Consider the following 16,056-nt stretch of genomic DNA (forward strand, 5'->3'; position numbering starts at 1 on the left):
CCAAATCTAGGAAGACTTTCCATATCATTCCACCACCAAACTGCAACAGATTCTAGCTAATTTTTCATGTAAACTTAATAATGTAATGTCCTTCAGACCAAAGCAGTGGATATTTGAAACACTAAAAAAGCTTGGTGGCAGCCAGACTGTAGACGCCCAAGTGAATGTTTTCCTTCAAGATAAGTAAGGCGGTGGCAGCTGCTGCCTAAACTTAACACCCCTGTCCATATGAAATGCATACAAAGTTGCTGAATGGAGCAGGCGGTTTTGTTATGTGACCAGTTTTGGTCTTGTTTTTTAAAGAAAAATCGTTCTGCTTAAAAGAAAAACAGCTTACTAACTACGTACTAATTCATGTATGTGCACAAAAATACATACATATGAAAATGCAAACTACTGTTCACTAGTTGGAACTTACTCTCCAAGAAAAGCTCTTTATTCCAGAATTTATATTCCCCAAATGTGTAGAAACTTGTTTTTCACTACATAGTACTGGCGAGTTAGAATAGCCCTTTTAAGCAAGGTACACATAAGTTTTAGTTTATTCGATTTGTTTTCTAATTACATTTGAAAGTTCAAACCAAATGAGTCTGAACTTTTTTGAGTTTAATTGTATGAATCCCTTTGTCCTCCACATCTGAACTGCAAAGTGATTTCAGTTTTTGGTAATATAATTGAATAGTTACCAAACTTTAGGAAATATATTTTTGTCAATCTTCATGAGGTAAGTGGTCCAAGTTCAGCATGGAATTCTGTTGCCCAACAAAGCCTACAACTGTCATGATGGTAATTTGTTGGGGTGGGGGTTAAAGGCTCCTATAATATCGAAACTCTGTCAAAATTTGTACCATTGTGTAATACATGGTATAGGTTCAGACCAAGACAAAGCACTTAGCCATTTCCCAATGGAAGAGTTTGAGATAATGAAAGAAAGGAGACACACGGAAGGAAAGAGAAGAAGAAAAATAAATTTTCATTAAGCATCTGATTGTATCTTCAAAATGATGAAAACCAATGATGGAGGAGTGATAAAGTTTACTTGAAAGACGAAACATATTTCTGAACACAAAGCAATAAAAGACAATACAATTCTAGAGTAATACTCAGACACTCACTTTTCAAAATCACAATTCACAAGTGAAATCCAAACAGAAAGTCCCCTAGACATTTACTAATCATATCCTCAAACTGGCAGTCACATGAAATTCAGGAGAAAAAATATCCAATTCAAAATATAAGGAGCTTGTTCTTTAAGAGAAAGCACTCACTGGCTAGTGATTACTAGTAAAAGAAACCAAACTGATTAAACTTTTCATCCCACTCTAAACCACGAAAGCTGCAGAGTCATCATATGCCTGGTCGATGGAGCGTGCAGCTGTCTCTCTGTACTCCATTTCACTGAAAGGGAGCGATCAGGAACAGAGAAACAGGAAGGCCAGAATCTGTTCTAAGGCGTCTATTTCTCCACAGCTGGAGACAGGGTACTTACTATTCTATATACAGCATCCTCGGCTTTGACACTCAAGTGCGCAGCGTTAAATTGCACGCCATGCCATCTGACCATTAACGAGTCCCCATCAGCTTCCCCTAGCCTTGGGCCATAACCCAGTGTGCTTTAAAAACGCATCTGTTAGTATCTTAGCAGTGCCCGCTTGTGGGATAGTAATGTCACTATCCCACAAGTGACACTACTGTCGTTCAGTATTACTTAATGGGACAAAAAAACAAAGCAAATAATGTAACAACGACTCACCTGACCTCCTACAGCAAAAAGGCCATGACAGATAATCAAATTCCACTAAACTTTACGTTCACCTATTTTAACTATTAAGAGACGAAACTCAGGTCCTTTGCAATATCCTCACCTTTCCGAGAACTGATTATTTTTAAAGTGTTGTCACAGGCTATACTTGCAAGCAGCTTTTTAAATGCATTTCCAACATCAGCACGTTGCGGCACTGACTTGCTTTTTGGCAGATTAAAGTAATAAATTTTATTCCAAATTCTCCTATTCTGAAAAATAAAAACAGGGGGAAGGTATCTCTGTCAAAGAACAGACCAAGTTCTTTGACTTTGAGGACCTACAGAAGACACTTGCAGAAATGGTGTTTTGCGCACCAAACACTGGACCACAAATCATCGTGCCAGAACTCGGCCAAACATTCAGATTCGCTGGCCTGAAGCAGGGAAACTCCCAGAACAGAGGGTGAGGTTTTATTTTGGTTACGCCGCAGAGTAAGCATCGAGGTTGAAATCAGTAAACACATATAAACCCGCTGTGAACTTACCGTGGTGTCAGCTCCCGTGGAAACAGGGCTTTTGGCGCTTTTCTCCTCGGGATTCTGGGGAGCTTCTTCCGGCCCCCGGGTTACAAGAATTCTAAAATGCTGCTGCCCCGCGTTCTGATCCTGCCTCATCTTAAATGTGCACCCCTGGCCCTGCGGAGTCCTCTCTGCGGAGTTCGTCCTGCGGATTTCGGGAGCCATCCTGCCAGCCCGAGGCGGTGCCTCTGGGGCTCCCCGATCTTCCGTGGGGCTCCCTCGCTCGCTTCGGGGCTGCGTGGGGTACGAGGTGCTCCTCTCCAGCCGAATGCGGGGATACCTCACCAACCTGTCCCCCTTTGTGCCCGTGAAGCCAAAGTTGAGGTCACTGCCTGGCCCCAGAGCGCCTTGCTGGGGCTGCTGCAACTGGAAGACAAAACACCGCTTCCCGGAGCTTCCAGAAGCATCTGGAACGTGCTGGAGGGACCAGCGCCTGGGCTCTGCCGCGGCGGGGCCGCCCTGGCCATCGGGGCCCAGGGGCAGCAGCCTCACCTGGCGCACGTCGGCGCTGGAGGCACGGTGCTGGATGCGCAGGCCCGGGGCGGCCTCCTCTGCGCAGTCCACGGGGCCCGGGCACCGCACGCGGCGGCCACACGTGCCGTTGACCTGGAGCCCCGGATCCCGGGCTGCCCTCGGAGGGGAGCTCCCGGGGGTGTCCCTCGGCGAGGGCTCCCGGGAGCCGCTCTGGGGCGAGGCCCTCGTGGTGGCAGTGGCGGAGGCCTGGTCCCCGGGGTCGGGCGTGGCGCACGGAGGCCCATCGTCGGCGCCCTCGGGCGGCCCGCACCCGTCCGTGGCCCCCGCGGCCTTGCGCTGCAGGGAGATCTGCACCGAGGAGCTGCACGTGGGGCGGGCGTCGATGCTGGTCAGGAGCTGCGGGATGAACATGGACGAGCTCCGCTTAAGAGCGCCCACGCCTCCCTGCAGGCCTCCGCCGCCGTCGTCCCCTCCGTTCTGGGCGAAGGGGTGCGGGCTGCTTCTCCGCGGTAGGGTGTGGAATGCCATGAAGAAGTCGTCTTCTCTCTCCTGGTCTAGGATCTCTGATTCAGGGGCTGTGTTGCTGCGACCAGAGCCAAAATGAAACCGAAGCCGATGGGCCATGGTGACCAGGGGGGCCAGGAGGGCGAGGGCGAGCGGCAACAACAGGCCCGGCACTGCCAGAAGTCACAAACCAAAGACACAAACTCCAAGAAAAAGTGTCCCATCTGCCAAACTGTTAGCACTGCGGCACCAGGAGCGACAGATAGCAGAAATAACCCAAGTGGCAAGCGGCATTCCAGGCATGATTGGATAAGAGCAAAAAGCTCTCATCCACACTGTGACAGAGGGTAGGGTGGCCAGAACCACATGACCACGCTCTCCCCCTCCAATGCCAGCTTCTGGACTTAGAGGAGTTTTCCCCCACTCGCTCTTTTTTTTTAAACAGCAAGAGCCTGAAACAGCACCTTCCCAGCTGCTGCTTTTCCATCAGAAAGGAGTGGCCCCAGCAGGGCGCTCTCACAGCTGACTAAGGCAGCAAGCACACTGCAAGCCACGCTGCTATAAATCTAAACCACATCACATTCGCAGGGCATTTCTTTCCCAACGGAGTACAGCACTGAGACTCTGTCTAACCAGTGCAGGGACCTGGCATGCTTAACAGCACACACGGTATTTCCCCACCTTCCATCACACGGAATAATGACAAGTAAAATACGGCTTGGCCACCGAGTAAACCCCTTCCCAAGCATCGGATACCATATTTCTGTTATTTATGACATCACTACACTACCAGGATGGAATGCAAACTAATAAAACAGTACTATAAATACAATTACACACCCTACAGAGTTAGTGTCCGTTTAATGCTAAATAATTAGACCAGGATCTACAAGTAACAAAATAGCTAAGTGGAGGGGAGGGGGTGCGACTTGCTACACAACCAGTTGGCCAAGCAGAGGCCTCCTGCTATCACAACATTTTTCATTTAAAAGGTGTGTATGTGTGTGTAGCTCACATATGACTGGCAGACACAAAAGTGTCTCCTCTTCGAAGAGAAAAGGAACCCAGCTGGAGAAAACATTGTCTCCCATATGACAGGTAGGAAAGAAAACATCAACCAAAAAACAAACAAACAACAAAAAACAAAAGGAAAATTGAAGAAGGGAGTGCACGTGGGCCTTTTTTTTTTTTGGTAATAATTTAACTTACATACCATACAGAAGAAATCCTGCCTACAGCTGACTGTTTTCCAGTAAGAAGTCAGCAATATTACCACAGTTGGGACACAAATATGGAATCTTGCTATGTTTGAAAAGGACCAAAAAGGGCCTAAGAAATAAAAGGAAAAGTGCACACTCAAAAAATTGTCATCAGATTTGTAGTTAGCTTGGAAATATTCTGTATTTTAAACTTACTATTTTCTATGATCCAGAAACATCAATTATTTAACAAAGAGGTTTATTTAGAGGGGGTAAAAAAAAATAGGAGGGGAAAATACCAAGCTGTAAGAGTGACAAAAAGTTTATTTTAAAATCTGCAAAGCATTACTTTGTCAACAGCTCTAGCATCCAGGATGTGGCGGATTAACCCTGCGTTTACATACATCCAAATCTGTTTTCTAAAAGCATGTGTTTTAAATGCCAAAAATGACCTCTATGAGAGAAATGGAAGCTAGTCTGTGTAATGCTAGAACTTCCAAGTACTACCATAGCCACGTATTGTCTCCGCTGGGTTAATAGCCAACAAAGAAAAAAAAAAAAAACAGCAACACCAGCATTCTTTGCATGGTAACCACACTGCAGATGGCCTGGGGCAAAACTAGGCATCAATATTATAAAACACAATTTTTCAGATACAGCTTGTATTCATACAAGATTTCTTAAAAGTTTTATATTCTAAGTCCTTTTTGGTTTGGAAGTATAATTTCAGACCCAGGGCAAGATCACCTCAACTACTGTCATTATTTCAGATATGGAAATGGGAAACAATTTTTTAAAAGTAAGTTTCTCTTAATAGAAGAAAATAATAAACTAAAACACATCAAACAAGAGGCCATTTTTCCTCGAATTTGGCCCTTTCCTCATTTTAAAGAAAAGATATTATACTCAATAACTGGAGGATAAGGATTAGTCTACAGACCCCCCATGTCTCCAGGAACGTACCGCTATACTACTCAATACTGCCTAACTCACTTGGTCCTCACTGGATGAGAGATGGAGAGACAAGAACTGCACCCTCAGCAGAATCTCTCATCCGATCTCACAAGAAAGTACTTTTATGCATACAACAAAAGTGGTTTAGTTACACTGTACGACTGTTCATCACCCAACATCCCATACTTTAATGGAAAAGATACTAGGACGGTAGGCCAGGAACTGTTAGTTTTCTCTTTTGGAGAATAATACCAATCATATGAGATTCAATACATTCCCAAACTACCACTGGGCTGGGACTTAGGAGGCCAGCAGGTCAGACCCTGGCACCTCCACTGACTGATGTGTTTATGTAAAGGCTCTAGACCTGGTTCTTCTCATCTATAATAACAGGAGTTAAATGAGTTATTGTATAAGGCTCCTCCAGTTCAAATATTCTATTAACGTCCAGCTATTAAAAATCTGAAGTTCCAACTGAATTCTGCAGAAAGGATTCTTAAGAACACCTTTTAACCAGTCAACATATCATACAAGTTTCAGTGAGGGTAAATTTGAGAATGACTGACTGCACTGAATTATAGTTTCACTTCTGAAGGTACCTTAAGGATTTAACATGATAGTGTTCATTTTCATAGTTGGAACACCTGGTTCATAGCTACTTGATGTACACGTTTTAGTTAGTTAAGAAAGCAAAATGTGCTTCAAAAATTCCATTTCTAAAATGAAATCTGGCCAGGCACGGTGGCTCATGCCTGTAGTCCTAGCTATCCTGGAGGCCTGCTTGAGCCCAAGGGTTTGAGGTTACAGTGAGCTACGACTGCACCACTGCACTCCAACCTGGGCGACCGAGGGAGACCCTCTCTCCAAAAAAATTAAAATAAAAATAATAAAATGAAATCATAATTATTTCAGTTATGTATGTATCGATCTTCATAAACATATTATATATACATCAATCTATACATAAAATGTTAGTTTATATCTATTATATGCCTCAGGCATATCTTTGTTTCTTTAAAGGTACTTTCTAAGGTTCTCTCTTGAGAAAGCAACCACTTTTAAAATACAGCTTGACTTTACCTGCTAAATGTAGATTCACTTTTTGCTATACATTGTTAATTAGATTGTTATTTTCCTCGAGAGAATTACCATAGATTTGCTACTGAATGCATCCCAGTATTATGGTCTGGCTTTCATTTAAAAACCGAGCAAAGTTTGTTTACATTCCTGATGGCCTCTTTAGAGATCTGCCTACCATTCTGTATTCCCAACATTAGCGCATGAGCATATGGGCTGATACTATCACCAGTGGCTTTCGTTAACATTAACTGCAATAAAAATACACACACATACAAATACATTTTTTACCCTAGCAACATAAAAGTATTTGTTAGGATTTTGAACATCAAGCTAGTAGTGGGACAAAAACAGTCTTCTTTTTGGGCACATATACTGTCATAAGTACAACATAAACACAAAGTTTTAAAGACGCTGCTCTGAAAATCCAGTTAATAAAAAAATGAAGCAAAATTCAAATACAGGCATCCACTTACCAGTCTATTTTCATCAAATACTTCAAATAGGAGTCTGTGATTAGATGGGTTTACCTATAAGGAACATAAATAGTACTTTTTAAATGAGCAGGAATCATTTGAACAGCGACGTAAGGAACAGAAAGAATAACATACTGCTTTACAATGCGCCCAACTCAATTGTGTAATATGAACAATTATCCTACTGTTCTGGAAATTCTATGTGTACTAAATCAAATTTCCTATTACTGATTTCTATATTATTCTGCCCCGAATTTAGGCATAGCAAAAGAAGAAAAGGCTCTTAGCTGTTTTTCTAAAATAAGAAAGGATAGTTGTAAATAGCTTTAAAGAGTTCCTAACCTCTATACAAGGCATTCTCATGACTGTAGATAAAAAAATGTTATGCCTGAGGATATTTCTTAGGCCTGATAGCAGTAATAGTAATGATAAAAATAATGAAGAAGATTGTAATAGCTTACGAGCGTGTGTGTGTGTGTGTGTGTGTAGAGAGAGACACACACAAACACACAGACAGACAGACAGAGACAGACAGGGTCTTGTTCTGTTGCCCGGGCTGGACTGCAGTGGCATGATCATGGCTCACTGCAGCCTCAACCTCCCAGGCTCAATTGATCCTCCTGCCTCACTCTCCTGAGTAGCTTGGACTACCATGCCTGGCTAATTTTTGTATTTTTTTGTAGAGATGAGGTTTCACCATGTTCCCCAGGCTGGTTTTGAACTCCTGGGCTCAAGCTATCTGCATGCCTTGGCCTCTCAAAGTGCTGGGATTACAGGCATGAGCCACTGTGCCCAGCCTGTGCACTTATTTTTTAGGCACTGTCTTGTTATTAAATATCAACAATCCATGATCTCATTTAATCTTCACAGCAATCCTATGATGTATAACTATCACGCAATTTTATAAATGAGGAGCCGAGACCCTGAGGTTCAGTGAAGTAACTTGCCCAAGAGCCCACAGCTAATGTGTAGGGCAACCAGGACCTGCACTAGGTCTATGCTGCCTGTCTCCAGAGCCTAGGCTGTGAACCATGAGAGAGACCTGGAACTGTGAGGCAATGACAGAGCTACTGGGCTTTCCATATCTTTTTGCTTCCTTTTCTTTACCAAACCTCATCAAAATGGCCCATATCATCTTCCAAACTCAGGTATCATTTACTAAGCACCAACCATGTGTGTGACATAGAGCTACATGTTCTCATTTACATCATCGCATGCAAATCCTTGAAACAACCCTTCCAGGTAAGGATTCTCTCTCCTATGTGAGAGATAAGGATCCCAGGGAGATTGAGAGTCCTCAGGTGGCCTTTCCAGAGTCACAAAGGCTCTAAAGGGTAAAGCCAGAGAGGTGACCTAGGCCCTGGCTGCTTCATGGTGGGGAATGCATGAAATAACACTTGACCATACAAGCACAGAGAGCTCAACTTGTGCTTCTGGTCCCGTGGTCTGCCTGCAGCCTAGTGACAGAACAAGCAGACAGGGTTTGCTGTCTGTTTAGAAGCTCTATGAAGGCTCACACTGCTTACCAATGCAACCACAGGCTACAGGCAGGAGCTGGCACATAATAGGCACTCAATAAAGATTTGTAAAATGAATAAATATAAAGACTTTTAAGAACCTGTAATCCCAGCACTTTGAGAGGCCAAGGCGGGCAGATCACGAGGTCAGGAGATTGAGACCATCCTGGCCAACATGGTGAAACCTCGTCTCTACTAAAAATACAAAAATTAGCCTGGCGTGGTGGTATGGGCCTATAGTCCCAGCTACTCAGGAGGTTGAGGCAGGAAAATCACTTGAACCTGGGAGGCAGAGGTTGCAGTGAGCTGAGATTGCGCCACTGCACTCCAGCCTGGTGACAGAGGGAGACTCCATCTCAAAAAATAAAACCAAACAAACAAAAAAAACCTTAAGAAAAACTAACAAAAATAGAACTTAAATGTGCCTACTGCCAAGATTAGCTGAAAAAAGTATGAGATGTACTAACATTTGTATAATTGTGGCCAGTGTTCCACTGAAAGGAGTCTAAACACTTTGGAGGTTCCCAAGTGGAAAGCTGTATTTCAGAGTTAACTAAAGGCCAACAGCATCTATCAGCTCCTATTAGCTTTTCAGTCCTCCACAGGGTAATTTCAAATACATCTGGTGGAGGCTGTACATAGGATTTCACCAAGTATCAAAATATCAGTGCCATATTTCAGCTCTGAGCATAATGGAAAGCAGATGCTGTATGTAGTAGTCCAAGTTTGGAGCATAAAAAATACTATTGCGATTGAGAGGAAGAAATCAGGACCAATTATAATGGGCCTCATGGCAATATTGGCCTTTAGAAATCTGCACTAATCAGAAGACCTGGATTATTTCTGGAGGTAAGCAGTTTTTAATATCACAGCTATACAATTAAGATACCTTCATTTTGAAGAGAAAGCCTTTTCTTTCAATTAAATAGCTGAGCAGTCTAATATTTCCAAAATGTCAGTAGTAAAACACAGCAACAACCACAAATGCTCAATAAGCAGAAATCTCTGCTAATTCACACATTTCAGTCATTTCGACATATAGCTATTCTAAGTATTAAATATAAAAGGTTGAGGAAATCTTACCTAATTTCGTTGTATTTAGATACCAGAAGTAATTTTATATTATACACATATATATGCACTCAGTATTTCAGTTGCCAAAATTTTCCTCCCTAACTAGAACATAACTGGTAATTTTTATGTTTCTTTTTAATCATGTTGCCTCTACTGTTTTACTCTAAAATATTTCGTAACCCGTCTCATAGAATTAAACCATTCTCATAAATGATATTTTATCTTATTTCTTAAAGAAAGGTTTGAATTCAAAAGATGAAACATGGTGTTTGGATAATTTTCTTTTGACTTCTCCAAAACACTCCCCAATGAAACAAGTCCGGATTCTGTGACCACTACACTTCTAGTCTTTCAAAATTTGGGACACATTAAGAGGCTACCTATTTTTCATCCTAAAAGGAATTTCTTGTTAAAAATTTAAGAGCTGTTCCTCAAGATGAATTGACTGTGATAATCGACCTAGACGCATCAATAACAATTATTACCAAACAATGAAAAACTTACCCTGAAATAAAATTCTTCATTCCATTTTGGGTTCAGCGTCTGGAAGAGAAATTATCTTGTAGTATCTTTTAGTCTTTCAAACATTAGCAGTTACTAGTACAATACAGTCTACATATTTGCTTAAACATTTTTTTGATTAAAAAAAGCTAAGAGAAGCATTTAGTCAATTTTGAGACTAGCGTATAAACCAAACTGGAGGGGGAGGGAATGTATTTATGAAACAGATGCTTCATAGATATGAAACCTTAAACTGCTTCTATCACCAGAAGGAAAAACAATAGAGGCCTGGAAAGAGTCATCGTGAAAATATAAAAAATTCCTTCAAGAAATTAGCATTGATATGATTATTCTACCAAGAAGGAAATGAACTTTGTTGACTTCCCTCTACCTGCTACAAATCTGTTTTGCAGAGTAATGAAGCAGATGGGGTAAAGTGGAATGTGTTCATTGTTTATATAAATATTGAAATCTTAACATTTTATAGAGAGCAATACTGAGGATCAGATTTTATAACAACATCAAAAAAAGACCAAATATAAACCAAAAGTGAATTATTTTTTTCTCCAAAAATAACCAGGTTAAAAAAATACTTGCCTACTTATCCTTCAGTCTTCCTCTCCATTCATCTATCTGTTCATCTTTCTATCAATCTACTTAAATATACATCTCACAAGGAGATGGCAAGGATACCTTTGTCCTCAGCATGGAAGAGAGGACTGCCAGATATCCCCCAAAACTAAGAGGAAGCATGTTCTAGGAAGGAAGACTGTACATGTGTGTTCATGCATCTGCACATGCATAAGCCTCTTAAACACAGCTCTTAAAAATTGTATGTAAAAATTGGAGACTGAAAAATCATCACTTCCACCAACAGCGACAGATATTTTTAGTCCAAATGATACTTATCTTTATCAATCTATTTCCTTTAACAGATCAGTTCAGGGAGACGAAAAAAAATCAATAGAGTGCAACATAAAAATAGGAAACACAGAGCACACACAACACTGAACCGGCGTTTTTAAAAATTCAGCACTTTCCCCACCCACAACTCCACAGTGAATTCAATCCTAAATAATGGGGTTCATACTTTTCTCCCATGTGAATGAAGCCAAGGATGGTAATGAGCGAGGGGAGGGGAGTGGAGCAGCAGGCCTGGCCTGCCTCTGGCTGCAGTCCCCGAGGGCAGCTTCATGGAAATGCACATGGGAAATGACAGGCGAGGAAAGCAACAAGACATGAGAGTACAAAACGAACGAAGAACCAGTCACAACACCGCAAGGAGAGGAGGATGACGGCAGTTCTCGCACCGGAACGCAGCAGAGGCATACGAACCAGGAGGCGGGCAGCAGGAGAAGGAGAGCAAACCCAGCTACAGAGCTACTCCCTCGACCGTGGAAAGGGAGGGAGAAGGAGGACCTCCCTTTGGAAGGAAATACATCGCAATAGCCCCAGTCACCGGCTTTGGTCCTGGCTCCACATCCACCAGGCGACCAAGTTTCCCAGCTGCCTTCCTGGTGAGCCTTCTAGACAGCCCCCACTCGCCTAGAAACTGAACCAGCAACAATGCCTAACACAGGGAACAATGGCCTCCGTCCCTCACAGGCATCCTCCCTGCTAATCAAAATACTGGCTCCTGTTTGCAAAACAGATTTTTAATGCCAGTCCCAATGCCAAGTGGAGGACACGCTGCAGTTATGGTTCCTTACACAAAAGGACCTGGCTGCATCCTGGGTGCCTGCATGGCAGCAAGACAGTTACAATTTTTTAAAGCACTCATGCTGTCCAGAAAATGTTCAGCAAAGTGTTAGACTATCTAAGCACCCGCCTCTAAAGGAGGTAAGGAAAAAAATCATAGTAACCCATAAATAATACTAAAGCACAGATGAAAGGGGTTTGTTTTGTTTTTTGGGTTTTTTTTTTTAGACAGGTTCTCATTCTGTCACCCAGGCTGGAGTGCAGTGGCATGATTATGGCTCACTGCAACCTTAACCTCCTGGGCTCAATTGATCTGCCAGCCTCGGCCTCCAAAAGTGCTGGAACTACAGCCATGAGCCACCGCATCCAGCCAAGTATTTTTAATAGAGAACATGCATCTTCAATAAAGCCTCTAAATACAGGGTAAAAAATATTTACATATATATATATTACATATGTCTATAAATACATGGAGATAGGCAAATTAAGACATACTTATTGGCCAGGCACTGTGGCTCACGTCTGTATTCCCAGCACTTTGGGAGGCTAAGGCGGGTGGATCACCTGAGGTCAGCAGTTCCAGACCAGCCTGGTCAACATGGCAAAATCCCACGTCTACTAAAAATACAAAAATTAGCTGGGCATAGTGGTGCACACTTGTAATCCCAGCTACTCAGGAAGCTGAGGCAGGACAATCACTTGAACCCAGAAGGCAAAGGTTGCAGTGAGCCGAGATTATGCCACTGCACTCCAGCCTGGGTGACAGAGTGACACTCTGTCTAAAACTAAATAAATAAATAACTAAAAGACATACCTATGGGAACAAATTTTTAATGAAATCATGTACATGAAAATTAGGAAAATAAGATATATACATACATTTATAGCTTTATTATTAATATATTTTCTCTATTTCCATGTAGCTAACCAAGTATTTTGCTTCCTTTAGAAATAATTGTTTCAAGTTAAACTATTCCTTGTGTGCCTACCAATTCCACAAACAGCTCCATTTCATTAAATGTATTTTAAATTACTTTAAGTTTCTTTGTGAAACATACAAAGACAAAAACAAATCCTTGCTTTTGCTGTATTCTGTGCAAGAAAAAATGTTACAACTTATGACATTTTCAGGATACTGTTTTTGTAGGCATTTAAGTAAAAACCTGAATCACTACGTTGGGTTAGTACTGAAAAGTCTTGGAAAACTTCTAGATTTAATACTGAAGGATGCTTAAAATGAAAATACAGTATAAAAGACAAAAAGTGGGCTGGGCACAGTGGCTCACTCCTGTAGTCCCAGCACTTTGGGAGGCCAAGATGGGTGGATCACCTGAGGTCAAGAATTCAAGGCCAGTCTGGCCAACATGGTGAAACTCCGTCTCTACTAAAAATACAAAAAAAAAAAAAAAAAAAAAAAATAGCCAGGCATGGTGGTGGGTGCCTGGAATCCCTGCTATTCGGGAGGCTGAGGCAGGAGAATCACTTGAACCCAGGAGGCAGAGGTTGCAGTGAGCTGAGAATGCGCCATTGCACTCCAGCCTGGGCGACAGAGTGAGACTCCATCTCAAAAAAAAAAAAAAGAGATAAGAAGTGATGCACTTGTATATGGCAGCTCCATTATAATCTCATGGGACTATCACTGTGTAAGTAGTCCATCCTCGACCAAAAAGGCATTACGCAGCACATGACTGTGCATAATTGGCTTAAATTACGACTTAAATGACGTTTGGTTAAAGATCGACACCTACCTTTTTAATTGTTTTTGTCTGGACCAAAGCAAGTTCTCTATTCTCATCCGCTACGTACAATGAAAGTTTCACGTACGGATCACTGTAAGAAAATATTTCAGATTTAATAAGATTATACTTTTCATTCAAAAGAGAAAACAGTGGAACCTAAATGAAAATGCAAATATCAGTTAAAGTCTCAGCTTGTATTATTTCCATAAAGTAAGCAATAACCTTTTTAACATATCTACTAAGTCAATACACTTGGAGTAAAGTTCCTATCAAAACCAGTGCCAATAATGTTTACTTAGAAGCTAAAAATATATATAATTTTAAAGACAGAGTCTGAAAAGATTACAAGAAAGATTAAAAGGCACACAGATTTTGTTCAGACTTTACAAAATTCAGCTAGAAAATTTGGTTTAGGTCTTATCCATATTCTTATTTTTAGTGTCTAGGTAATTAGTGGAGGTAAAAGAGCCATTGTTCATGTGACCCCACACCTACCATTTTACAGATTAAAAACCAAATCAAGGCTGGGTGAGGTGGCTCACACCTGTAATCCCAGCACTTTCAGAGGCAGAGGCGGGTGGATCACCTGAGGTCACGAGTTTGAGACCAGCCTGGCCAACCTGGTAAAACCCCGTCTCTACTAAAAATACAAAAATTAGCTGGGCATGGTGGCAGGTGCCTGTAATCCCAGCTACTCAGGAGGCTGAGGCAGAAGAATTGCTTGAACCCTGGAGACAGAGGTTGCGGCGAGACAAGATCATGCTACTGCACTCCAGCCTGGGCTTCAGAGCAAGACTCTGTCTCAACACCCCCCACCAAAAAAAAACAAAAACAAACAAACAAACAAAAAAACAAAACAAAACCCTAGAAAACTAAAGCCTAGAAAGTCAAGAGAGATTTGCCTAAAGTTATAAATTTGAGTAGTCTAGATTAAAGTTCGGGTTTCCTGACTACAAGTCCCAGAATTCCTTATACACATCACATTATATTTAATCATTATTTCCTTGGGAAAGGAACTTCTAGCAAGATGTATATTTCAAAGGATTACTTACTGTGGACTATCTACTAAGAGGTTAAGTCTAGTCACACTTTCAAGTATTGCTAGCCCTGGGGTAGCTCAAACCTAATCAAAATATCACTTTGCAAGAATTTAGGGTATAGAAGAATTTATTTTGTTTCATACTTGAGATCCTGAAAATCATAAAAAGGGCGCTCATGTATTCAATCTCTAAATTCTCACTTATCTAGTTATCTATAGCAAAAACTGATTGCTATCAATTCATCAGATTAACTTTATGTAATTTGAGAACTGCCCATTAGTGGCTATACTATGACTATTAACCCTTATTTTGCAATGTCTAAGATATTTCCAAAGATTACATCAAGTATCTTAAAATGCTGAGACTGTACTGATTTCTATTTGATATTTCAAATAATAAATATGCCATGAAATCCTTTCACAAGGAAGTATGATAAAAGTTTGGTAGTAACAAGGCTATACTCAATATCTAAAAAACAAATCAAAAGTCTGAAAAATATTGTTAGTACACGTGTGTGTGAACACGTATTTATTACCCATAAGATGTATCTTAATGGAAGCTACAAAACATATCCTAAAAAAATTAGCAAAACGATTTGTTCAGTTATACTCCATTATGAGTAAATATTTTTTTATTTTTAACATTATGGTTTGGAAGGTATTAGTTAATCTTGCCTCTTTTCTGTAAACTGTAAACCTTTATTTGGTTAAATAACATCTAAGCGGATGCCCCTACTTCTCCTTCTATGGACACCCTCAGCCTTAGAAAAAGATGGATCAAGAGCCAGCACCTAGCCCAGGTCAAAGGTTCCATAAGCATCTTCCTAATGGGTGCCCATGGGCTGGCAGATGAATCAGGCATCACTTTCCAGGGGAGTGAGGCTCAGGCTTCAGCATATCAGATTCACCTGGGGGAGGGGGTGATTAAAACACAGAAAACTGGGCCCCGCTCCCAAATCTGAATTCAGTCCGGGGTAGAACCCAAGAATCTGCATTCCTAACACGTTCCCAGTGATGCCACGGCTCCTGAACCAGGAACCACAATCAGAGAACTACTGTTCTAGATGGCATTTGAAAAGAGTATTTTCTAGCTACAGAAACTGAATTTTCAATTTCCAACCACAATCTATTGCTTATAAAAGAGCTCAAGGCCTGATGATCATGTTATCTCCAGAGAATGTGCCATGGAGATGCATGCAGAACACAGGTGCACACACATGCACATACAGAATCCACAGTTATAAAGAATACCATAAACTCTGCTGCTATCTCTCATTTTTATGCCCCTCAGCTATCATGATTGCCAACTATTATATAACTGCAATAAAGAGCTAAGCATTTCCTGTAATAGAACATCCACATTCTTCCACTCGTGGTTCATTTACCTCAGTCTGTATCCCTTGAACAGCTCACAATAATTGACACATGCAGCTGGGGACTGTGGGTGGGATACTTAGGTGTGGGACACCATATCTTCGAGCAG

The 16,056-nt window shown here is 41.5% G+C and overlaps 1 protein-coding gene across 20 annotated transcripts in view; it reads right to left on the bottom strand.

Annotated features, from left to right (window-relative positions):
* Positions 1-16,056, bottom strand: part of NEDD4L (NEDD4 like E3 ubiquitin protein ligase) — a 368,499-nt gene that overhangs the window by 144,623 nt on the left and 207,820 nt on the right. For 18 of the 20 annotated variants that reach the window (XM_055297882.2, XM_055297880.2, XM_055297875.2 and 15 more), the window contains 3 exons: positions 13,544-13,625; positions 10,101-10,139; positions 7,006-7,059 (listed from right to left, as the gene is read on the bottom strand). In XM_055297882.2, the coding sequence (XP_055153857.1) occupies positions 7,006-7,059; positions 10,101-10,139; positions 13,544-13,625 (175 nt within the window). Of the gene's footprint in view, positions 1-2,288; positions 2,711-7,005; positions 7,060-10,100; positions 10,140-13,543; positions 13,626-16,056 lie in introns of those variants that run through there. The other 2 variants (XM_063639303.1, XM_063639305.1) reach the window with 2 other exon arrangements.

Source organism: Symphalangus syndactylus, chromosome 1 (assembly GCF_028878055.3).
Source record: "Symphalangus syndactylus isolate Jambi chromosome 1, NHGRI_mSymSyn1-v2.1_pri, whole genome shotgun sequence".
NCBI lineage: Eukaryota > Metazoa > Chordata > Mammalia > Primates > Hylobatidae > Symphalangus > Symphalangus syndactylus.